Source organism: Ictidomys tridecemlineatus, chromosome 4 (genome assembly GCF_052094955.1).
Source record: "Ictidomys tridecemlineatus isolate mIctTri1 chromosome 4, mIctTri1.hap1, whole genome shotgun sequence".
Lineage (NCBI taxonomy): Eukaryota > Metazoa > Chordata > Mammalia > Rodentia > Sciuridae > Ictidomys > Ictidomys tridecemlineatus.
The window spans coordinates 56,276,876-56,303,491 of NC_135480.1; the positions used below are offsets into that span (position 1 = coordinate 56,276,876).

The following is a 26,616-nucleotide window of genomic DNA, read 5'->3' on the forward strand; positions in this document are numbered from 1 at the left end:
CACCTCTGCCTCTAGAGAAAATGGCTATAGTATTCCCTTCTCCTTTCTTGTCCAGATGACTAGTCTGAGAAGCTGGGGGAAAGACATGGAGGGAGACTGGAAAGACCTGTCCTGAGGAAAGGCAATCTGGTCACTGAACTCTAAGACTTTTTCATTTCTAAACTGCACCCCAAAGTCATCATCACCAATAACATAACAGTTGCACAGAAAAAAATCCAAAGCTCTTTCAAGCACAGGTAAGCTATAGCTCAATGTTGCCTATACAAAGAACCAATCTAGACATGAAGTAGACATAAAAGGAAAATCTTGAGCAGCAATATTGCAAATGCAAGTGAGTCGATGTTGAATTTTCTATGGTATAGACAAAAGGAAAATATTGGAGCGATATGGGGTGGCAAAGGTTTTAGATGTCTGAACCTGAGTGATGTAGCTTACTGTGTGTCAAAAACACTGTCTTTTATCTATCAGGAAATAATTGTCTCAGGCAATGGCTGACACTAGCAGTTGCTAAGTGTCACAAATAACCTTGTTCATGTTTCTTGGGTGCATGTTATACCTGATAATTTTTTTTCTCAAGTTTATTTTTGCAAACAGCACAGGAGGACACCGGCTCCATGAAGAAGGCTGCCCAGTGGTCACACCAGTCCTTTGTCCTCACATTTGCAGACAGACACCTTTATTGTGGAGCCTTCTGAGAACCTGAGCACCACTGGGAACCTGAACCAGAGGTTAAGGTGTAGCTGGAGCTGAATTTGGAGTGGCAGCCTTGGCCTGGGTTTTGCTTGGGCCTTGGACTTTCACTAGCAGAGCCTAAGACCCTTGGCAATGCTGGCATGAGCAAGCTTCCCGGCTTAGGGTGGGCAGGCAGGTCAAATGATCTTTCGGGTGATACTTTTTGGGATCTTGGACTTTATCTTGGTCAGATCTTCTGAAATCATGGAAAGTGCACCCTAAAGAATCCACACATGGAGTTCTTGTTTATAAGCATATGCCAGGGAGCCTGGAATGCTACATGTGGCAGAACAGCAGGAACCCCTCACATTGTGCTAATTCTTATGGGACACGATGACCTTATCTAAAGAGAAAAATAAGGCTCCAACTGCACCACCTGCAACATACTTTAGGTGTATATTTCCTGGCATGTTATGAGAACATGTCCTGTTTTGTCACTAGGGAAAATGTTTTTCTTAGTACAAAAAAGCAATTCAATAGTTTCAATATGTTAACTCACAGTAACTAAACTATGAAACCAACCTAGGTGTCCTTCAACAGATGAATTTATAACAAAAAAGTGGCATATGTATGTGCATATATATATTTAGCCTTAAAGAAGAATGAAATGCTGGCATTTGCAGGTAAATGGATGAAGCTGCAGAATATCATGCTAGACAAAATAAGCAAATCCCAAAAAACCAAGGGTGGAATATTTTCTCTGATATGTGGATGTTAATTCACAATTACGGTGGGGGGGGTGGCTAGGGAAGAATAGAGTTACTTTGAATCAGGCTGAGAGGAGTTAAGGGAGGTGTGGGGGGGTGAGAGGAGGGAAGATAGTAGAATTAATTGGACATTATTACCCTATGGACATGTATGACTGCATGACTGATGTGATTCTACATCATGTACAACCAGAAAAATGAAAATTTATACACCATTTAAGTATGATATGTCAAAGTGCATTGTATTGTCATGTGTAACTAGTTAGAACAAGTAAAAGAAAAAAAAGATTTAACCTCGCACTGCCCTATAAAAGATGTGCTGTGCAAGAGCAAAGCAGTCTGCAGCTTTGCAGGGTCCCCAGATCCCCACAACAAACAAATGTCATCTTAAGACTAAAAGTCTTTGTGCATAACTGCAGCACCAAGTGCTCAGCAGTAGCTCATTTGAGGCAGGACTTAATCTCCATGAACTTTACCAGAGCCTTTATAACACATGCACTTATGGCCTTGACATTGTGTGTCTGCTTTTTCTCAGACCCTTTTTGTGCTTCTGGACAAAACACATGTTCCACAAGAACTTGTGGCCTACTGCTATTAAGAGGTTCATATCTTTGTAATAGGGATCTCTTGATGCCATTTCTCTATTGCATGGTTTCTGAAGATCACCTGGGACTGGGAGAGGTGGCCCCGACCACCAGTCATCATCACTATCTTTCACACATTCCCATGTGTAGCCTAAGGGGCAGGCTAGACAGCTCAAACTAACTTAAAGATATCTTTTGTCCTTGCAATTCTTTTATTCTTTTGAATGTTCATATATCTTGTGAATAGAAGTGATTATGAGCTTCATGTTTGCCAGCCATCTCAGATTTATTTCTGGAACAGACTCAAGGCGCTGACACTAAAGCCTGTGTTCTTTCTAGTTTAGTGCATTGACTCTGGGTTGGGAAGGAAGAAGGACACTGAAATTAAGCACTATGATGTGGAAATCTAATTTCATATTAATTTTTATATTTGACTGCTAATAAGTTTTTTTCACCTCTCTTTCCCTTGTCCCTCACATCCAGGCAAATTTATGAGAAATACCTGCTGCTTCCTCCCTTGAAAGTAACAGGAAATTCAAACCACACAGTCTTCTGCTCTTTGACATGAACTTCCACCAGCCCCACTCCTAACCATATTGAAAACCCAGCCTTGTCTCCTTTCTTGACCTCTTTAGACATTTCGGACCTTTTTAAGAAGCAAGGTCCCATGAAGATTAAAGTTTACCTTAAAGTAAATATGGATATCTGTCTACAGAGAGGGGTGGCTCTAATATCTCTGGCAGCTCTGCCCTGATTTTTTAGTAACACATATAAATTGTAAATATTGATGATGCTCAGTGTGGTATTTCCAAACATGCACACAGAGTGCACTGATCATATCCAATCTCTCTCTTTCAATCCTCCCTATCAGTGAATCCCTAATAATCACTATTTTACCTTCAGGAGAACTTTGGTTAGTTTTCACATATGAGAGAAAAAATGAAGTACATAGTTTTGTGTGTCTGGCTTATTTTTCTTAACATGATGCCCTCCAGTTCCATCAATTTTCCTGCAAATGACAGGATTTCATTCTTCTTTATTCTTGAATAATATTGTGTTGTGAATATTATACCATACCTCTTTAATATTACTCAGCACTAAAAAACAATAAGATCATGGCATTTGCAGGGAAATGGATGGCATTAGTGAAGTTAGCCAATCCCCAAAACAAAACAAAACAAAACAAATACCGAATGTTTTCTCTGATATAAGGGGAGTAACTCAAGGTAGGTCAGGGAGGGAGAGCATGGGAGGAAAATTACCACTAGATAGGGAATAGGGGTGGGAGGGAAAGGGAGGGAGAAAGGGAATAGCTAGGATGGTGGAAGGAGAGGGTCATCATTATACAAAATACATGTATGAAGATGTGAATTTGGTGTCAACATACCTTATATACAAACAAAGATATGATAAATGGTGATATAAAGGTATATAAAGAATTGTATGTAGGGCTGGGGATATGGCTCAAGCGGTAGTGCACTCGCCTGGCATGCGTGTGGCCCGGGTTCGATCCTCAGCACCACATACCAACAAAGATGTTGTGTCCGCTGAGAACTAAAAAATAATAAATATTTAAAAAAAAGAATTGTATGTAAAAAAATAAGAGATCTTTGGGGGGTCCCAAATTCCAGCATAACATTGGCACCATGGGACCATTTTATAGAATTATATTTTTAACCTGATATTCCCTCCATTCTCATCTATCTGTCCCATTATACTAATATTCTCAAGAACTTCTGATATATTTCACAGGAGCCCCACTCCATGAGACACAGCCACATCCGTAAGTGATTTTCACATAAATTCTCCTATATGTTAGCCTTGTGCTAGTTTTTGTGAAGGATGATGTCCTAAAGCTTCCTCTGAGGCTTCTGGTTTGATTGATAGCACTGTGTCAAACTCTTAGTTTCTTGAAAGAGTTTGTTGTGTGCGGATTACTCCAATGTTTTAATATTTTTGAAGTTTTAGCATAAGATTGTCATAACAATCTGTTGTTACAAAAACCTCAGTCCTTGTCCCTGGTGCCAATCCAACCATGAAGTTATGCTTTTGAGATAAAGGATAAATAATTTTTTGCCTTCTTTCTATTTTCAATGTTGTTAGATTTCTTTCTTATAATTTATATTAACAGAGACCAGAAAAAGTTAATACTTATAAATAATCACAGATTGGATTGTAGGAATACAAATAATACTTATTGTTGCTATTCTTGACATATTTCTAGTCAAACAAATTTCTCTGTAAACATAAAGGAAAGAAAAATTTTTATCTTTCAAATAATCCATTTCTACAGAATTTTCTTTAAGACTTACATTTTTAACCAAACACTACAATTTTATTATACAGCATAAAACAAAGGTGGTCTAATGAATGCCTACAGTTTATTAGGAAAAAAGTGAAGAAAAAACCTGAGTAGAATTTTTCCATAATGATAATGGAATTACTATCAATGAAATATTTTCTATGTAACTCAGAGAGAAAGTTGGTTTTTAGCAGGGGTCAACTGATTCCCTAGGAAGAAATATTCCTCCAGAGCTGATGATTAACTTTAGGGAAGATCCAAGGAAACTTCCAGAAGGAAGGGGGCAATCATCACAGCTGCCATCTGACATTCCTTTTCTGCCACAATTCCAAACGCCACTTAGTCCACGCTGGGGATGGCTTCCTGGATCATTGGTTTTTGTTCTTCTTTCAGAAAAAAAAGGTGTAGACAAATTCCCTTAGTTTATTCAGAATATAACTAGAATTCTTCCAAAGGAATTTCAACTAGAAAACAGAGAAAGAAACCCTAGAAGCCTGGATGTTGCAACTAAACTGGTCAGTGTCACTCACTCCAAGAGAATGTGGAGACTTAAATAAAGACACAGACACAGAAAGTACCTTTTCTTTGTGTTCAGTGACTGCTCCTCAGTTGCAGCTCCCACAAGGGGGACAAGGTGGGCGAGAAAGAGGAGGAGCACACCTCGAACCTGGGTTTTATTGGGGAGAAGTCATTCAAATGAAGCAAGGGGTCGAGTTTCAGGGGGTTGAGTCTAGCTTTGTGATGTCTTGCTGTCAGCAGATTGACATCTTGGGAGACCATACCCATCTTATGTACTTTGTGTGGATCATAGGAAGAGTGGGCAAAAAGGACACATTCATCGCAAGCCTAAACAGAGAAGCAACATCAGTCCACTCCACTTTAGGTGCTTAATGTTCATAGTTCACATATACAGAGCCCATGGCTGGCTCACCACACCTGGAGACAGAAAAGCTTGCTGAGCACATTCCTTGATTGTTCATTCTTTGCCATAAAATATTTCCTGTCCTCAAAACTGAAAGATGAGTAAGACATAGTCTCTACTCCCTGGAATCACACTCAGTGGTCTAAGGGAAGCAGACAAGACTGTGAACGTTCCAATCAATGGTGTGTAGTAAATGTTTAACTCTCGGGAAAAGAAAACTCCTGGTTTGGAATGTTATCATTGCTGGGGATCAAACCCAGGGCCTCATGCGTGCTAGGTTAAGTACTCTTCCACTGAGCTACATTACTAGCCCATATGTCCTGTTATAGCATTTTCCCATTTTCATTACATAAATACATTTTTTGAACCCAAATGAAAGTTACCTATTTCAACTGGAAGTTGGGAAGAGATGCATAGTAACAGCATTATGTAGTATATCCTCTATACATATATGATGGACAAATGTGAAACCAGACTTAAATAACAGTACAATATAATACAATATCTTAGACTGTTCAGTTTTTCAGTTGCACTACCTTTGTGTTGAGAGCCACAGCGGAGTCAGAAGGAGGCCTGGCATATTGCCAGAGGGAATGGTTGAAAGGTGACACCAGAGAACCATTGAGATGGTGATTTGAGTTAAACTGTATATAATTGCTGTGATGCTGGGCTGGATTGATTGAGTTGTATATGGACCCTGCTCCAGGAATAGAGCAGCTCCAGGAATCTGCCTTGGGTGACCACTACTTTGGAGTTCCCATGCAGTTCTCCCAGGGGTTGGGGAGATTGGACTCCCAGAGCCCTGTGGAAGGTGTGTGTTCCCGAGTAGTGTGTGTGCAGTGCCCGTTGAGAGTTGGGGAATAAAGAGTTGCTGTGCCCAGCCAGACTGCGGCACCTTTGGTTTTAATATACTTTATTTAATTGTAAATGTGCATTGTTTCTTTTTTATTAAGATGAATTTCTCATAATATGAAATCAACCACTTTAAATTCTGCAGTCCACTAGCATTTAGTACATTCTCAGTGTTACAGAACAAGCACCTCTATCAAGTTTCAAACTAATTTCATTATCACAAAAGACACCTCCATTAAGCATTTTCCCCCCACCTTCTCACATCCCATACATATTGACAACATCCATACATATTGCCTTCCTCACATCCCATACATATTGCCTTCAGATCTGTGGTTATGTATTTTCAATATTTTATAAAGGGAATGACACAATATTTCACTTTTCTGTATTTTTTTTTCACTTAGCATAATGTTTTTAATGTTCATCCACACTGTGGCTACATCAGAACATCCTTTTATGGTTGATTATGTTCCATTGTATCAATGTAAAATATCTTATTTATGTATTAATTAATGGGCATTTGGGTTATACTCATCCTTTTGGCTACTATGAATACTCCCTCTATGACACTTGTGGATAAGTATTTCTAACACTTATTTTCAATTTGGGGTGATATACACATCTTGTTAGACTTCCTAGGCCATATTATAATAAACTATTAATCTTTTAAAGAAACTGCTAGACTGCTTTATATGACAGCTGCACCATTTCACATTCCTTCCAGCAATGTATGACAGTTTCACTTTCTGCATGCCCTTTCCAATATTTGTTAACCCATTGTTGTTAAACTTATCCTAGTGGATGTAAAATACTCAGTGTGGTATTAATTTACATTTTTCTAATGCCTAATGATAGTATACATCTTTCAATGTGCTTTTTGGCCACTTGTACGTATTCTTAGGAGAAGTATCTATGCAATCATATGCCCATTTTTAAACTGGGTTGCTTGACTTAATGGTAATGAGTTGTAAGAGTTCATTTTTATTCTGTGCATTAAATCAATATTGGATATATAGCAGGTCAATATATTCTTCCATCCTTTGGATTAACTTTTCATTTCCTTGATCATATGCTTTGAAGCACAAGGTTAATTTTGGTAAGTCCTCTATCTCATCTCTCTCTCTCTCTCTCTCCTCCTCCCAACCAACCTTTGGCTATTGGTGTCATGTAAGAATCCATTGTCGAATCCAAGATCATGAAGATTTACCCATGTTTCCTGGAAAGGAATTTATCTGTTATATTTATGTCTTTGATCCATTTGAAGTTAATTTTTTTATAAATCATGTGACATAGGGCTCTGACTTCATTGTTTTGGATGTGGATGTCCAGTTGTCTTTACATAAAGCTAAATTTTGTTTGTGTCAGTTTTCTCCATTGTCTTTCTGTACTCTGTTTCATTCGTCTCCTTAGGTCATTGTTAGTGTGCCTTTGAGGGTGATTTTGACTTCTTTCTTGATATTTTTTACTTCCTGGCCATAATAAAAGCAGGTCTGTTGCTCACACCACTCCACTGGTATAAGGTACACCCAACTGAGTCTCAAAGCAAGGGTGAGCCCAGTCCTTGACTGGAACTCCAAAATAAAACTTTTCTCTTTGTAAATTAATTTTTTTCAGTTATTTCATGATGGTGATGGGATGATAACTAATATACCTCTTTGTGGGTATGTGCCTTTTTATACTGGTGAGAATAAATAGGTGCTATATTTCTTCTGTTGTGCAATAATTTTATTGGGTTTATCCTTTTTAATACTGAAAAGAATGCAAATTTGATTTTACTTTCTTCATGTTGAAAGTAAAAGGAGTGAAAACTTTAGCAGCACTTTTCCAATATTACTGGTAAAATGAGTGACTAAGGAGTGAAAAATGAGAAGGATGAGGCAAAGATTTGGGTGAGAGATGAGAAATGCCTGAATGAAAGCCATGATGGTGGAGCCCAGTGCTGTATCCTCATCCCTCTGAGCAGCTGAGCCCACTGGGCAGAGTACACATAGGCACATGCTCGTGTGCACATGCAGGAGAGAGGGTATAAATGAGAAAGAAATAGAAAAGCACATGAAGATCCAATAAATCACTGTAGGATGCTAACTAAGGTCAGAGAAGGAAGATCTGATGTTAGTATTGTTAACTCCCTCCAGCTGGTAATAGCCCATACAAGGGCCTCATAGAGGGAGATGGAGAGTGGTAGCCCTTCCAGAGGCAGAAGATACACTCTATGATTTGGACAGAAGAAAGAATAGGGGTTACTTGCTTCTTGGACCAGTTCTGGACACCATCTACTTAGTCAGGACAGTCTCAGCAAGACCTCACGGGGCAGAACAGGCTTCAAAGCCCATAATCAGTGAAATGTTGGTCCTAGAGACAGGCCCAAGAGGATTCATTAAAATCTAGTTTCCTGGAGTGGCATTTTCAGGGGAGGGCATGCCACCTGAGAGGAAGAGACTGCAATATGTCCCCCAGGACAAGGTCAGAGCTCACAATTGCCCCAGGGAGAATGGGGCTAGCCACTAGTGGGTCTCCTTTGAGTTACTCCTCCTGCATCTTTTACCTCAGTTCCTATGGTGCTTAACATTTTCATGAATCCCAACAAGAGAGGAATATATGAAGATATGAGTACAGGGACTCAAGAATTCAGCCCAAATCACTCTATGACTGTGAAGCACTTTCTCACAAGAAGAGTGGAGGGGAGCCATTCTGAGCGATTTAGTTCCTCCCTTTCCTAGGATCCTGCCCAAGGTTCTCAGCTTCCTGTCTGCATCTGTCTCTTTCCTCAGGAAGGAGTGTCAATGACAGTGACCAGAAGAGCCTTTGATCCCTGGTCCCAGTCACGATCATACACATACCTATATCCCACCCTGCCAGAAGAACCATTGTCTTGACCTTTTGGAACCCACAAGTGAATCCCAGGATCCTTGCTGACATCTAGCAGTGGTATTTTTCCCCATTTGAGGTAAGGGCTCTCTCTCTGTTTCTAGGCAGTAGACCCTCTAAGTCTTGAGAAACAGAATCAAGATGGTACATACTCTGAAGCTCAGGTTCTCTAGTGCCTTAGGCTTACAGCTCATTCACTCCTACAAGGTGACTGTAGGCACTTTGAATATGTGGGAACTTTTGCAATCATTTAGTGCCACTGGCCAGTACAGAGTCTCTGGAATTCCTGATGCTGGCTTCCCAATAATATTCTCAGTACTTACCCTTGGTGCACCTGATTTTCCTGGACTCTAGCAGTCTGATGAGGTCACCCAAAGGAACGCATCTCCAAAGAGGAATATCTAATATCAGTTGAAGTTTCTCTTGAACATGCCACAGAAAACCAACTAAAGTTAGTAAAAATGTTTAAATATACTGATCAATGACAGAGAAAAAACTTATAAAAATATGCTTCTAAGCTTTAGCATTATCTGAGTGGACTGACCATGTACAATGGTCCTCTATTTACCTCAGCCTCTGCTGACTGCTCTTGGTATGAGGTACCTATACACCTCCAGGAATTTTCTATAGAGGAGTCTTTCCTTTGTTGGTCAAGTTGGTGCTCTCTGGCCTTTCTCAAGTGAGAAACCAGTGAATGGAAAAGGAGAGAAAGCAAGAGTCCTGCAACACAGAGAGCTGGCATGTAGGTAGGAATCTGGAGGCCTGGCGACACCTCCTTAATAAAACCCTGCTTTTTTTTTTTCTCCTCTTTGACATCTCTCCAAATACTGGCCCAGAGATCTGGAGAAAGGTGCTCAATTATTTCTTTCCCTTTATTTCTCTATCCATTCATCATTTTATTCACCAAAAACAAGAGTGTTTCAATTCTCATAATTGCCAGGAACAGTGCCCAGAATTGTTCTTGAACATCTTAATTTTTTCCCCATATGTGGTATTCCAATCAACATTCCTCAGTTAGTCATGTACTTTTGGTTTCATGAAGCAGCAGGAGTATCATACACCACAACGAAGGGTGAGGCGTCACTTTAAGGAGTATTTCTCTGGAGGCCTCCTTGCCTAGCGTTTTTTTATGGCAAAAGTGGAGGAAGGACATCACTGTACTGTACGTCAGTGTCCTGACTTTTACAGCACTATCTGCTCTCTTTTTGTTATGCCCTAACTGTTTTTGACCTTGCCAGTTTCTATTCATTCTCAACCTTCAGTTTATATCCAACTTTGTTGGGGAATCCTTTTGTGAAATCTCCTTTATTTGTTTTGAAATATGTTATATTTTCCTTTATATATTGATTATTGCCATTGGATGAGGCAGTTGTTTTTGTGATTAGTTTCACATCTATACAATTATCCTAGCATCAAGTGTGGTACTGGATACATCAAAGGTCCTTAGCAAATACCCCTGCTGAGTGAATTAAAGGAGCTGGATTTTATGGTGTCTTGATGTCAAGTTTTTATGATCCCAACTTTGAGATAACAAGGGTGTTGACATAAAGAAAGATAGGAACCAGTGCACATATTACAAAGGAAAGGTGATAAATTTGTTAGTGAAATTTTCTCTTCTCTTCCAGAGTGTCTTCTACATACTCCACCTAACTGTGAAAGATCTGCATTCGTAAAGTGCATGCTGAGTGGATACCATCACCCCTCTCCAAAACATTCCTCCTCAGTCCCTTCCATTAGTAGTATCATATGGATTCCAGATTCAGCAAGGCCAGCATCCTTCCATATGCTCCTAAGATTTGTGAAGGAGAGAAATGTATTTTTTTTTTTTATGCTCAGAGTGCTTCTCTGAGTCCCAAGTAAAAGTATAGCTTTGGGCCTTTCCTACAAGGCTTCCTCTTTAGTAACTCATTACTTTTATGATATCCCACAAAAACAAACAACTTCTCTGTCTCTGTGAATCCTATAATTTTATTTTTTTGTCTCCTCTTTAGTGAATATATAATCACTGACTTCAAATAGGTAAATGTCTTTTCCACTGTTCCTACTCATTTACCTCCAAAATCTGCATCACTCTGACCATTCAATTAAGCCCAGAATTGTTATTCTCTAAAGCAGAGTCACTGTATCCCTATCAAGGAGGAGTGGATGGCTCAAATGTATAAGAATCAGGTGGCCCAAGAGCCCTGAAATCCTCCTAGTGGGGAAGGTGTCAAAAACCAGTGGGACTATATCATAAAGACAGACATCAGGTCAAGGGGAGAAGATGGCAAACAGTTTTTATGAATAAAATTTTAAAGGTAGAATTGTATCCCCAAGTAGATTTTAAGAAAAAACAAAACAAAACAAAACAAAAAAAAACAGCTAGCTTTAAAGCACTTCCCAATGCTTTTGTTTATTATAAAGAGAGAGATGTTTTCATCTATGTACAAAAATCTTTGTGCTTATTCTGTCACATATCTGTTTGGAGATAATTCTTAATAATTAGCATCTTCTGACATGCATATTTTACATTTAGATGGAGGCATATCAAAATTCAATAAAAGCATTTAGAAATTCAGAATCCAGTGGGGGGAAATTTAGCTGAGAGGAGGAAAAGATGTTTCATAGAATTTCTATTGACTTCTGTCTACTATAATTGGGTGGTCAAAGGTAGGCTAACTTCCTCTGAGATTCCATCTTCTTCTTAGCAATTAATAGAGCCATGCAGAATGGAGCTCTGGAATTCCTCCTTCACCTGGGGAAGCAGCTTCATCTTGGTGGGGATTCTGAATGACAGCGGGGCTTCTGAATTGCTCTGTGCCATGATAACAATCCTGTACATGCTGGCTATAGCAAGCAATGGACTTCTGCTCTTGGTTATCACAATGGATATCCGGCTCCATGTACCCATGTACCTCCTGCTCAGGCAGCTCTCTCTCCTGGACCTCCTGTTCACATCGGTTATCACTCCCAAAACCCTCCTGGATTATCTGCGGAGGGAAAACAGCATCTCCTTTGGAGGCTGTGCCCTTCAGATGTTCCTGGCATTGACTCTGGGTGGTACAGAGGACCTCCTCCTGGCCTTCATGGCTTATGACAGGTATGTGGCCATTTGTCATCCTCTGAACTACATGATCTTCATGAGGCCAAGGGTCTGCTGGCTCATGGTGGCCACATCCTGGATCCTGGCATCCCTGAGTGCTTTAGGACACACCATGTATACAATGCATTTCCCTTTCTGCATGTCCTTGGAAATCAGACATTTGCTCTGTGAGATCCCACCTTTGTTGAAGTTGGCCTGTGCAAATACCTCCGGATATGAGCTCCTAGTTTATGTGACAGGTGTGACTTTCCTCTTGCTGCCCCTTTCTGCTATTGTTGCCTCCTACACCCTAATTCTGTTCACTGTGCTCCACATGCCCTCCAATGAGGGAAGGAAGAAAGCCCTTGTCACCTGCTCTTCCCATCTGACTGTGGTTGGGATGTTCTATGGGGCTGCCACATTCATGTATGTCCTGCCCAGTTCCTTCCACAGTCCCAAACAAGACAATGTCATCTCTGTTTTCTACACAATTGTCACTCCAGCCCTGAACCCTCTCATCTATAGCCTGAGGAATAAGGAGGTCATGGGGGCCTTGAGGAGGGTTCTGGGAAAATATGTGCTGCCAGTACAGCCCACCCAGTAGAGAGGGCTCTTGGCTCTTGACTTGTCTCTTTATTATTTTGTCTCCAAATAAAATTGCTATGTTCCTTCATTCTTGACTATCATACTCTGTCTGAGATGATACATCCACATTTGAAAATTTTCCCTTATTTTCTACTATGTAGCTCTTGTGTATATGGAACTTAATCTGAATGCATTAGGCACATATCACCCTGATTTTGAAGCTTCATATGAAAAATGGACTAGGAAAAGGAAAAGCTTTGAATGGATGTCTTTGACACTTAATGAGTCATCTTGACACATACCAAAGTAGCCATGGTAGGAGACTAAATTTCCATTTCAACATTGTAGCAGTAGGGACTTGGAATTGCTTTGTGACTGAGCAAACTCCAATGGCCTCTTAGCATTAAAGGACTGTCCCCTTTGAACTGGATTCTTAGATCATTAGTACATAGAAGGTCCACAGAAGATATATTAGACTTGCTGTTTATTAAGATGTTAGCAACTGGTAGGAAAGAGTAATAGAGACGTGACTGCATTTGCATTCCAGCCCTGAGGAGTCAGTCATGCTTACTTCATAAATAAAGGCATAAACCTGAGTTGGTGTAGTGGACGGGGCTAAGAAAAAAAAATCTTAGGATTTTAAGTTGAAAACTTTCAGACTCTCTTTGACTTTGGGGATATTTTTACAGTGCCTAAAATTGAAATTAAAGAAATTAATAAAATAGAATTGAAAGTAACCATGTTTAACAGAAAATTAGGATATAATAACAGTAAGCAAAATCTGTTGTATATATTTTGTTTGAATTCTGTTAAATGCACGTACACATATGTGTTTTGGAGCATTGAAATGACTGCAAGGAGCTGATACCCTTGAAGTGAATGTATGTGATGTCTCTGTCCACAGGAAAGGAATTATAAAATATATAACTCACTTTCTAGCTTCCATAAATGTGCTTTCTTTTATCATACGTTTTAGTAATGTGGGAAGATTTATAAGAAAATGTAGAAACTTGAACTCATTTCTTGTAAAAGCTTCAAAATACCTTACCTATGTAAAGGTTATCACGGTTAGGAACAGTGTTTATGAGAACTCAGAAGTTCTTGTTTTCTTTCCAAAAATAATCTTAAATTGTTTAATCTATTAAGCTAAACCATAATATAAAAACTAATGTTAATTAAGCCATAATATAAATCCTAAAGCTAATTAAGCTACTTTTATGAAAAAAATGCAGAAATTTAGAAATAAACAAAAATCACCTCTAAAATTGTTTTGTTGTGTTTTTATTATGTGTACATGTATTTTACTGAATTTATATGTAAATGATAACTCCTTTCATCATTTAAAATTTGGTGAATCTTCTTCCTTGATATGAGGGTATTTTTAATAGTAATGAGAGATAGAAAGGGGTCCAGAGCATCTCAGTTTGAATGCCTGGCTCCTTTGTACCTCAGTGTGCTCAACTTAATCTTGGCTTTATTTAAGGTCCTGCTCTCTTGATGTCATTGAGTAGATGGAATAAGATAATAAATGTCAGGCATTGAGACCAAAGCCTGGTTAAACTTTGCTTAAAATGTGTTTGCTGTTCTATGGAAGAATAAACAGTCTTCAAAACATTTAATCTTTAGTGTGTTTTTTTAAAGTAAACACTTGCACATTTTGTTCATTTTATTTTATCTGCAAATTTTTTATTTGTGGTGTCTAATATATCTTGATATTTGTATACATTGTGAAATTGCTAAATCAAGCTAATATATGTTTTACCTCACATACTTACATTTTTTTTGTGATAAGAACAGTTAAAATATACTTTCTCAGCAATTTTAAACTACACAATATATTACTGTTGTTGCTACTACAGTCACCGTGATGTGCAATAGATTTCTTGAATTTCTCCCTCTTAAATTTAAGCTTTTTTCTTTGTCCAGCATCTCCCTGTTCCTCCACACACCAAATACTCCAAATTCCGGTAACCACCATTTTTGCCTTCCCTTTCTATGTCTGACTGTGTTATATTTTATATGTAAGTGAGTTCACACAGTACTTTTTTTTTCGTGCCTAACATCTTACTTAACATTATGACCTCCGAGTTTATCTAGGTTGTTGGAAAGGACAAAATTTCCTTCTTTCCAAGGGTTGAATAATTCTTATTGTTTATTTACACCTGTTTTCCCTGATTTATCCATCCACTGATGAACACATTGTTTCCATATCTGGGTTTTTCGAATAATGTTGTAATGAACATAGGAGTGTGGATATCTCTTTGGAATACTGATTTTATGTCCTTTGGGTATATCTCCAGTATGAAATTGCCAGATCATATAGGAATTCTATTTTTTAATTTTCGGAGGAGTTTCCACACTGCTTTCCACAGTAGCTGCACCAATTTACATTTCCATCAGTAATGTGCAAAATTTCCCTTTCTCTACATTCGCACCACCACTTATGATCCTTCATCTTTTTGAAATAGCTATGCTAAGATTGGTGAAGAGGTTGTTATGGTTTAGATGTGAGGCATCTCCCAAAAGCTCATTTATGAGACAAGGCAAAGAAGGTACAGAGGAGAAATGATTGGGTTGTATCTTCACCTAATCAGTGAAGATAGATAGGAATTAACTAAGGGGTAACTGAAGTGGTAAGATGTGGCTGAAGGAAGTGGGAATTGGGGCATGACTTTGGGGTATATATTTGGATCTGCCAAGTAGACATCTCACTCTCTGCTTCCTGATAATCATGTGAACCACTTCCCTCTGCCACACTCTTTTTGGGTCTTCTAGGTATAGATTCATATTGTCAGCAAACAGTGGTAATTTAAGTTTTTTTTTCCTCCTATACGTATCCCTTTAATTTATTTCATCTGTCTAATTGTTCTGGCCTGTGTTTCAAGAAGTATGTTAAATAAAAGTGGTAAAAGAGGGCATCCCTGTCTTGTTCTAGTTTTTAGAGGGAATGCCTTCAATTTTTTTTCATTTAAAATGATGTTGGCCTTGAGTTTAGCATAGATAGACTTTATAATGTTGAGATATGTTCCTGCTATCCCTAATTTTTCTAATGTTTTGAACATGAAGGGTGCTGCATTTTGTTACATGTATTTTTTTGCATTTATTGAGATGGTCATATGACTCTTATCCTTGAATCTATTGAGGTGATGAATTATATTTATTGATTTCTGTATATTGAACCAACCTTGCATCCCTGGGACAAATCCCATTTGATCGTGGTTCATGATCTTCTTGATATGTTTTTGCATTTATTTTGCCAGAATTTTATTGAGAATTTTTGCATTTATGTTCATTAGAGATATTGGTCTGAAGTTTTCTTTCTTTGATGTGTCTTTGTCTGGTTTTGGAATCAGGATGATTTTGGCCTTATAGAATGAGTTTCAAAGTGCTCTCTCTTTTTCTATATCCTGAGATAAATTGAAAAGTATTGGTATTTGTTCTTCTTTAAAGGTCTTGTAGAACTTGGCTGTGTGTTGGGCTTTTCTTTGTTGGTGGGCTTCTGATGGCATCTTCTATTTTATTACTTGATATTGGTCTGTTTAAATTGTGTATATCATCCTGATTCAACTTGGACAAATTATGTGACTTAAGACATTTGCTGATACTTTCAATAGTTTCTGTTTTATTGGAGTATAAGTTTTCAAAATAATATCTAATTATCCTCTGTATTTCTGTAATGTCTATTGTGATATTACCTTTTTCATCATGTATGTTAGTAATTTGAGTTTTCTCTCTTCTCTTTGCTAATGTAGTTAAGGGTCTGTCAATTTTGTTTATTTTTTCTAAGAATCAACTTTTTGCTTTGTCAATTTTTTCAATTGTTTCTTTTGTTTCAATTTCATTGATTTCAGCTCAAATTTTAATTATTTCCTTCTTCTACTGCTTTTGGTGTTCGTTTGCTCTTCTTTTTCTAGGGCTTTGAGATGTAATGTGAGGTCATTTATTTGTTGACTTTTTCTTCTTTTAAGTAATGAACTCCATGCAAGGGACTTTCCTCTTAGTACTGCTTTCATAGTGTCCTAGAGATTTCAATATGTTATGTCTATGTTCTCATTTACCTCTAAGAATTTTTTAATCTCCTCTTTGATGTCTTTTGTAACCCATTGTTCATTCAGTAACATATTGTTTTGTCTCCAGATGTTGGAGTAAATTTTATTTCTTATTTTGTCATTGATTTCTAATTTTATTCCATTATGATGTGATAACATGCAGGATAGTGTCTGTACTTTTTTGTATTTGCTAAGAGTTGCTTTGTGGCATATCATATGCTCTATTTTAGAGAAGGATTCATGTGCTGCTGAGAAAAAAGTATATTCAATTGATGAAGGATGAAATATCTATATATGTCAGTTAAGTTAAAACTATTGATTGTATTATTGAGATCTACAGTTTCTTTATTCAACTTTTGTTTGGAGGACCTATCCTGTGGTAAGAGAGGTGTGTTAGAGTAACCCAAGTTTATTGTGTTGTGGTCAATTTAACTCTTGAACTTGAGAAGAGTTTGTTTGATGAACATATATACTCCATTGTTTGGGATATATATATATATATATATATATATATATATATATATATATTTCTATGTTTTGTTGGAGTATGGTTCCCATGAGCAGTATGCAATGTCTTTCTTTATCCCTTTTGATTAATTTTGTCTTGAAGTATACTTTATTTGATATGAGTATGGAAACCCCTGCTTGTTCCCGCAGTCCATGCGAGTGGTATGATTTCTCCCAAACTTTCACCTTCAGTCTGTGTATGATTTACCTATCAGATGAGTCTCCTGGAGGCAGCATATTGTTGGGTCTTTTTTCTCTAAATCCAATCTGCTAGTCTAGGTCTTTTGATTGGTGAGTTTAAGCCATTAACATTCAGGGTCATTATTGAGACATGATCTGTATTCCCAAACATATTTGTTTATTTTGTTATTTAACTTGACTTGATTTTCTTCTTTGATTAGTTTTTCCTTTAGGGTACTACCACCCTCTGGTGATTTTCATTATTTTTTTTTCATTTCCTCTTCATGGAATATTTTTCCAAGGATGTTTTGTAGTGTTGGTTTTCTAGCTGTAAATTCTTTTAACTTTTGTTTATCATGGCAGGTTTTTATTTCATCATCAAATCTAAAGCTTAATTTTGCTGGATACAAGATTCTTGGTTGGCATCCATTTTCTTTCAGAGCTTGATATATGTTGGTCCGGGATCTTCTAGCTCTCAGGGTCTGTGTTGAAAAATCTGCTGTTATCCTAATTGTTTCCCCCTTATATGTAATCTAATTCCTTTCTCTCATGGCTTTTAAAATTCTCGTTTACTCTGTGTATTGGGCATTTTCATTATAATGTAGATCTATTGTGATTTTGTATATTCAGCATCCTGTAGGCTTCTTGAATTTTGTTTTCCAATGCATTCTTTTTGTTTGGAAAGTTTTCTGATATAATTTCATTAAATAGATTGTTCATTCCTTTGGTTTGGAACTGTATGTCTGCCTCTATCCTAATTACTCTTAAATTTGGTCTTTTTAAGCTATCCATATTTTTGGAATGTTCTGCTCATGATTTTTTCTTACCATTTTCACTGTGTGGTCTATGGTCTTCTCAAGATTATATGTTTTGTATTCATTGTCTAATGTCCTGTCTTCCAAGTGGTCTACTCTGTTGGTGATTCTTTCAATTGAGCTTTTATTTTGGTTTAGTGTTTCTTTCATTTCAAGGATTTCTGGGTTTTTTTAAATTTAGAACCCTGTTGAGGTGATCTTTTGCTTCCTGTATTTGTTTACATAACTCCTTGTCAAAATGATATTTTGCTGCCTGTATTTGCTCTTTTAAATCTTCTTTCAGTTCACAGAAAATTTTAATCATGTATATCCTGAACTCCTTATCTGTGATTTCTTCCTCTGTGGATGCCATGGATTCTAATAATGTGGTAACTTGATTTGTTTAGGGCACTTTCTTCCATTGTCTTTTCATGTTGCTTGTATGTCTTCCCTTCTAGTTTTCTGTGGGTCTGGGGCGTTATTGTTTTTACCTTGTAGGTTTGTAGTGCTTCTGTAGGGTTCCAAAACCTCTCCTTTGTGGGAAAGGACAATGTTAACAGATCCCAATATAAAAAATGTACCACCTATGAACAATTTGTTGCTATTAAGATGTTTATAGTTTGGTCACAATGTAAAGAAATGTTGGATTTGGTTATTATCTATAATATAATCAGTAGTTTTCTAAAAGAGATTACAGTTTCTGATGGTGGACAATGAGCTGGGGGTGGGATGTAGGATAATATGCAGAGGAGGTAGGATGTGAGGATATAGAGTTAATATATCTTAGGAAGTGTGAAAGAGAAATCTATTGAAGAGGGTTAGTAGCAGGAGAATAGACACGAAGTAATTTTGGGTAGACAAGTATGTGGGAAGACAGTAGAGTAAATAAAACTAACACATATATGTATTTAGAAAAATAAAGGATGTTAAAAATAGTAAAAAATTGGGGGGAAACTAAAGAAGAAAAATAAAAAATAAATAAAAGGCATATAGAACACCACTATATTACATTATTCAGATGTCCCAGTCCTCAAAAATCCTAATTCATGAAAAGTTTTTGGTTTCACATATGTTAGGGATGTGAGGGGGAGGATAGAGGGGGAGAAGAAAAAGAGGAAAAAAATTCTTGAAGGAAGAAACCATGATTGTTGCTAGTTTTAGAGATCCGTATCTTTCCTGCTTCTCTTCTAAGCCAATAGATGCCATTGTCTGTCGTTAGCTGGTATCTCTGTGCTCAGGACGGTGAAGGTAACCAGAGTAGGAAGGCTGTTCCTGGTGCAGGGTACTTGGAAGCAAGGAGTGGTACCCACCAGTCCCTGCAGGAAGACTGCACCTTAAGAGTCTTTTTTGGGGATTGCTCGTATGACTTGAGCGCCCAGTTCTATCTCTTTATCTTGCCTGAAGATTTTTCAGTTCCTGTTTTCCTCTATTAGTCTCCAAACTTTTGTCCCATCTCCCTCTTCCTTAATGGTTCCCAGTTGAGGGACTTCTCTCCTCAGGACTCCCAGAGGCGGTGCCCTGGTCACAGTGTGCACCTGTCCCACTGAGTGCTGTTTTGTGTTGGGAAGCTACTGTGCTGGGTTATCACCGCTGGGGAAAGGGGGGAGTCAGAAACGTAGTACCTGGCAAGCTGGAGTTTCCATCTGGGAGCTGCCCCCACCAAATATGGTGAGGAAGGTGTGCCAAGATAGAGGCAGCCTGTTTCCAGTGCCGGGGTGTTGAGTGGGGTGGGGGAAGCCAGGCGATGTCATTGTGCTGAAGGTAGGTAGCAGCTGAGTGTCCTTTGTGGGAGTGGATCAATGTCTGGGAGTTCTGCAGTGATGCTGACAGGTGATCCTGCTCAGGTGCTCGGAAGCCCTGCATTGGCTAGCACTTCATGGGTTGGGTGTCAGGAGCCAGGAGTCCTGCTGGAATGCTGAGGCCCCGGAGAACAGTGCTAGTGATTTCTGCATGAGAGCAGCTGCATATGGGTCCTCTAACACTCTCAGAGATGCAGTATTCCCCCTAGGTGAGATCTGAGTCATGGAGAGACACAGAATGCTGTCTCCCCCTAGCCCACCATCTTGGATTCCCAGTACACTACATTTTATCGGTGATTTTTACATGTCTATTGAGACCATCAGCAAGTTTTTGTCCTTTGTTCTTTAAATTTGGCATACCACACTTGTTAATTTGCATGTGTACAACCATCATTGCATCTTTGGGATAAATCTTGCTTAATAATGGTGAGTGATTTTCATGTCCTGTTCAATTTAGTTTGCTAGTATTTTGTTAAGAAACTTTGCATCTATGTTCATCATAATTTTATTTTCTTGCAGTTCCCTTGTGTGTCTCAGGTACCTCTTCTGGAGTGACTGGCCTGTGTTTAGGTGCCATGGGATTCTGCCTGACTCTGAGCCTCATCATGGAAAGACTAACCTCAAGTTCCTATGAAGTAGTAACTTTGTACATACCTCCCTTTTCTTACCTAAGTGTAAAATTCTCTCTGTTATTCTTCCTAAGGTTGGGAGAGGTATTAAATGGGCAGTCCCATGTCCACAATTCTGGGTCACACCTGAAGCCCACAGTCTGCCAAATCCAGTCCAACACCAAAGCAGGATCAAGGTCCATGCTTCTGGGTCTTGCCTGCTGCTATGTTTCACTCATGGCCTGAGACCATTGCAACTAGCATGGGGTGAAGCTGGCCAGAACAGTAATCTGTCCAACAGGGGCTCTGAATTTTCACTCTTTTATCCGGAGTGTACAAAGCCTCCATTCATGGTCACTGGCTTGGGGATAGGGTCACTAAAATCTGCCTGGTATTGGCTTTCACCAGTCTGGCACTGAGTTTCAAGGAAAAATACTGTGTTTACTTGCCTGTTATACAGCTCCTTCCTCCTTTCCACTGGTGGAGGAAGAGCAAGCCAGTGTCTTGCTCTTCTTCCACCAGTGGAAAGAGTATTGCTTTGCACTATTCTGCCCAAGTATAAGGGAGAGGTAGTGGGGGCCATCCCTCAGCTGCCTGGCTAAATCACGTCCAGAGGCTTGATCTGCAGGCCCTGTTTTAGGTTGGATGCATGAGCTTGGGCTTCACTGTGGCATGCCTGTATTAGTACTTGCGTTTAAGGCCCAGACTTAATGTCCTTTCTCTTCTCCAACCAGGAGACATCGCTTTCCACATAGTAGGGTTGTAGTTGAAGGGCGAAGTGATGCATTTTTCCATGTATTTTTTCTAATTATTATGTTAGAATGAGGTACTGTGCTTTAGTGAAAGTAGTTTGGTGTATGAACAGCTGTTCAAATTGGTAATTTTGTAGGGAAAAAACCCCTGGAGAGTCATACTCAGCCAGTGTCTTGCTCTTCCTCCACAGTATCTTTTCATGAACATTGGTACAATGGATTCTTAGGATCAGAACTGCTAAATCAAATTATATGATGTTTATTCTTTTAAAAATTAACATAATTATGTTTTATTTATCTAAATAAACAAATAAGATTATATACATTCATCAGGTATACCATGATGATTTAAATTATGTGCACATTATGCAATGGTTAAATCAAGTTAAGTGATACATACCTTTCCTCACAGTATTGTAATTTTTGTTTTTTGGTCTTTGCTCAAAGAAAACTTCTTGTGCTATTCTAAAGGACTTTTTCTTCCATGCCTCATTTATCCCACACATGTTGTCTCTACCTATCTGAGGTATGCTTTTCTCTTCTAGTCCTGTCTACCCAGTTTATTATTTGACCAAATTCTTCTTACAGGTATCACCATCTGGCCCTCACAGTAACAATTTAGAAGAATTTATCAACTTTTTTTGTTGTTCTGTCACTTTTCCTAATAAATTGTTAAAGCATTATTTATGCTTATTTGACATTCCAAATTTTTAGTGTCTAGCATACTGTCATACACCTATTAAAATATGTCTCAATTTAAATCTTTCCAAAGACAAAGTTACAAATTATCAGAATACAAAAGTAGCAGTAATTATATACTAACAATAAGAATAACTTCCTAGGCATTTCAGTATGGAAAGCTCAGTAAATGTGTGTTGGTTGAGAGAATTATACTGATTAAAGCAGAAGATATTAGATTTTATGAAAAATAAGATCCCTTAAAATTTGAAATTAAAAGATAAGATAAAAATTATTTCAGATATTAAATATCATTGACTGATAATCTCTGAGATAATATCTAGACCATAAATCCTTTGACCAGTTATGGTACTGTGATCACACAAATTGCCAAGCACAATATTCCACTCTGTTACTGTCTTTCAGAATGAAGCTTCTAAGCAAAGATGTGATCAGGTCATTTCTATAGGGCAAGTCTGACTATAGGGGAAACTGGTTAATCACATGCACAAACCTCTTGCAGAATATTATTAAGCTAACTAATCTGGTGACAATATCATTCCTGAGCTTTATTTCTTGACATATATTTCTGATTTTAATGTGCCTTCTCTGACCATCTTTGTTTTTGTTCATGATATAGTGTCTCTTAGATATCTCTTCTGACCATTAACACTTATTGATATTGTATATCCTACTAATAAATCAATTTCATTTCAGTAGAGACATCTACATAAGGTATTTGTGATCTTCAAATAAGCTCTTGCTTTGACTTTTGATCTATAGAGTGTTTTTAAACTTATCTAAAAACAGTCCCTTTAATTGGATTTTTAAAATGGATATCCCTGCATTTATGATTTCTTATAAGTGGGTTGCCACATCTTTTGAGGAAAGCATTGAGTTTTGCTCATCTTGTGGGTGTGGGCAAAGTCATTTAATGGATAGAGAATCAAATAAGCTGAGAAATGGAGCAATGGAAGGAAAACATGAAGATGTCAGAACCATGTTGTCCATCAAAATGTTCAAATACTTTTTAAAATGTCAGAAATCAGGGCTGGGGATGTGGCTCAAGTGGTGGCACGCTTGCCTGGCATGCGTGCGGCCCGGGTTCGATCCTCAGCACCACATACAAACAAAGATGTTGTATCTGCCGAAAACTAGAAAGTAAATATTTAAAAAAATTCTCTCTCTCTCACTCTCTCTTTTAAAAAAAATGTCAGAAATCACTGCCTCTGAGGCATACTATCTTCCAGCCAGCTTCCTGAGAGCCCCCCTTAACGTCATTGTTCCTAAGACTGTAAATGATGGGGTTCAACATGGAAGTCATGACTGAATAGAACATAGAGATGACCTTATCCTTTTCATTCATTGTCTTGGAATTCGATCTCATGTAGGCAAATATTCCAGAGCCATAGTGGAGAACCACAACAGTTAGGTGGGAGCCACAGGTGGAGAAGACCTTGAGCCTCCCCTCCCCAGACTGCATTCAGAACACAATGGAGATGATATGCCAGTAGGAGATGAGGATGAGGGAGACAGGAGCTAGGAGGATAATCACCCCCATTGAAAAGAGAGCTATTTGAATATTGTTGGTGACCATAGACACCAGCTTTAGGAGAGCAGGTGGTTCACAGAAGTAGTGATTAATGACATTCCATCCTTGGTAGGATAGATACAGTATAAACTCACTGTCCACTTAACATACAACTGCCCCACTTATTCAGGAAACTCTGGCCAACTGGACACAAGTCCTCTGGATCATGATGGTGCAGTAGTGCAGGGGCTTGCAGACAGCAATGTCATAGGACATCACTGCCAGCAGTGCACACTCTGCACATCTTGCAAGGAGGAAGACAACTGTCTGTATTTAGAATCCAGCAAAGGAAAAAAAAAATTTACAGGAGGTAGACCAACATCAGGATATAATGCTCATAGAGAAACAGAGGTCAGCAAAAGATAAGTTTTTGAGAAAAAGTACATGGGTGTATGAAGTTGAGAGTCAACTTGGATGAGGAGTATTATCAGCAGGTTTCCAAATATGGAAAGAAGAGAGATGACCAGGAAAACACAGAACAAGATTTGGATCTGTGAATCCTGTGACAGTCCCAACAAGACAAATTCAAACATAGAAGTTTGGTTTCTTTCTCCCATTGATTTTTATTCTTATTTACCTGTCATCAGAAAGAGAACAGAGAATGAATGTTACCTTTCACTGCTTTATAAATATGTATGATGATAACAACTACAACTTTTAACTATCGGATTTTATCTCCCTCCTACAAGGGGCCAGTTAGCCTTAAGGTTCATATTTGTGTTTCCTCCAATACATATAGCTTTCAAACACATTTTCCTTTGCTTGATAAACTTGCAAGTGTGAGTATCACAAACTCTATGGCTTCTTCACTAATCCAGATGTGTATATATTTAGGTATTAATAAATTAATTTTGTAAACATTAAGAGAATTATTTGGGTTAAATTTCATTTTTATTCTTGAAAAATGCTTTGTATATACTAAGATTAGATATCAGTGAATGAATTAAATTGATTTATATTATAAAAAGCTTTTGCTTTTAGATTTCAAATTATCTAGTAGCTCATTAAACAAAGATATTGATGAAAAATTTATCTACAATATATTAGGAAGTCCAAATGGTGTGTGAGGATCAAACAGATAAATTACATATGTTAGTTTTTGTTCCTTTTCTATAGTTACTTAAAATAAGACCATTTTTTAAATAGCAGTCAAAATCCAGGTAGAACAGCTAGACTGATTTAAGGAGGTCATCAGAGCATATGTCAGGTCTGCTGGGAGAGCCAGTATGGAGCAGAAGTCAGTTCAAATCTGGTAGTTTTGATGTCTACCTAATTTTTGTAAATTTATTTTTAACACTGAGATTAATGTATTTTATTTGCAATGCAGAAATTGAGAGATACCAGAGCTGTTATGTCTAGCACTTTGTGTACTAGGCAGCAGAACACAGTAGTGTTAACTCTAATAATAATGTTCACCATCATCATTATAACAACTAAAAAACTCACTTTACTTAGCACTGTGGTATCCCAGGAACTCTTAATAGAAAAATTTCAAGAGGTGAACACTACTGAAAACCTCATTTTATAGATAAATATTCTGAGGTCCTATGATGATTTAAAAGAACTCTCAAAGCAATAGAGTTGCAAATTATTAAATCAGTATTCAGTCCCAGCAGTCTGGTCCCTGATTTTATACATATTTTTGCCTAAAAAAAGAATATAGATGCTATCTAAAGATGCACTCTGGTATTGGGCTCTGTCTGAATCTATAGAAGGAACCATAAATAGAATGCACCTCAGAATTAAGATTTGAGACAGGGTAAGCAGAAGTTAACGGTATATACTGAATAGTAAAACACTTGCTATCTTTCTATGGTTTGGATGTAGGTGGAGAAAAAGTTTGACAGTATTAGTTGTAAATATCTGAACTAATCAGGAGAGAATACTCTAGCACACTCTAAATATATACTGTATTTTGCTTTCTGCCATCCTTTTTTTTTTTTTAATCTCTGTGCTTTTATTTGAAAATCTCATTTAAATGTGTTGTCTCAAATATTGCACAATAGGATGTCTCAAATATTATCTGATGCATGACTGCTAATCTAAATTTAAAGTGTTAATGGTACCATTTAGCCTAAGAAGGACTTTTCAGACTGGGTAGTGATAAAAAGTGAGCTTGCTTCCCTTTTCCACCTACTTGATTTAGTATTTCAGTAGCTATAACTTTAAGTACTCTACTTAGAACAACAATTTGTTATTATTAGAATGTGTCCTTTGTAATAAAAAGAAAACCCTATTCAAAGTGTTCAATTTTAAAGTGTGAATTTATAGATTTGAATTATCTAAAATCCACAGTAGGGTTGGCTTAAGGTCAGGCCCATCCAAATATTCAACATGTTCCTTTATATCCTCCCAGATAGTCTTCATCATTGTCAACGTCATCTCAGTAGGTACCAGGGCTACATGCTTTCTTTCTCACATCCAGCCATAAAAATAAGTTTCTTGCAATGGCATCTAACAGCTCTAAAGTCCATTGTTGTATAAGAACCAATTCTCTGAAAAAAATGAATCCCCAAAAGACATATCCAAAAAAATTTAAGCAGAAAAAAGTCTATTCAAAAGATAATAATGGGGCTGGGGTTGTTGCTCAGCGGTAGAGTGCTTGCCTGGCACATGCGAGGCTCTGGGTTCTATCCTCAGCACCACATAAAAATAAATAAATAAAAATAAAGGCATTGTGTACAACTAAAAGAAATCAATATTTTTTTTAAAAAAGATAATGGACATGTATCTTATTTAACTATGTATTCCAAGTTAGTTCATTTGAGTTTATAATATATGCAGGCTCTAATGTCAAAACCTAACACAGAGCACAAACAATGATACAAATTTCAATAATTTATTTTAATTTTGATTAAATTATACAATAATTTAATTCAGATTAAAAATGCAAAAATTATAGATGATATAATAACAAATGATATATATGCATATATATTATGCTCACATTATCTATATAATATATGTGCATTATATATATAATATATGTGCATTATATATATATATATATATATATATATATACACATACACACACACACAC

General features: G+C 37.6%; 2 protein-coding genes across 2 annotated transcripts; one reads left to right on the forward strand and one right to left on the reverse strand.

Annotated features, from left to right (window-relative positions):
- Positions 1-11,678: 11,678 nt before the first annotated feature.
- LOC101962845 (olfactory receptor 2AG2) lies at positions 11,679-12,891 on the forward strand. Its single transcript, XM_005342468.2, has 2 exons — positions 11,679-12,617; positions 12,814-12,891. Exons 1-2 carry the CDS (start codon positions 11,679-11,681, stop codon positions 12,889-12,891), a joined length of 1,017 nt encoding a protein of 338 aa, XP_005342525.2.
- A 10,331-nt stretch (positions 12,892-23,222) lies between these two features.
- LOC106145523 (olfactory receptor 2D3) lies at positions 23,223-24,131 on the reverse strand. The gene is given in 3 exon segments (XM_040286784.2): positions 23,223-23,252; positions 23,254-23,948; positions 23,951-24,131. Coding segments are annotated over 3 exon segments (906 nt in total).
- Between the last annotated feature and the right edge of the window lie 2,485 nt (positions 24,132-26,616).

Excerpts from the sequence above, each read along its gene's own strand:
- LOC101962845 (XM_005342468.2), top strand. The coding sequence starts at position 11,679 with ATGGAGCTCTGGAATTCCTCCTTCACCTGGGGAAGCAGCTTCATCTTG. Across the intron at positions 12,618-12,813 it reads TGGGAAAATATGTGCTGCCA|GCACATATCACCCTGATTTT; the intron begins GTACAGCCCACC and ends TGAATGCATTAG.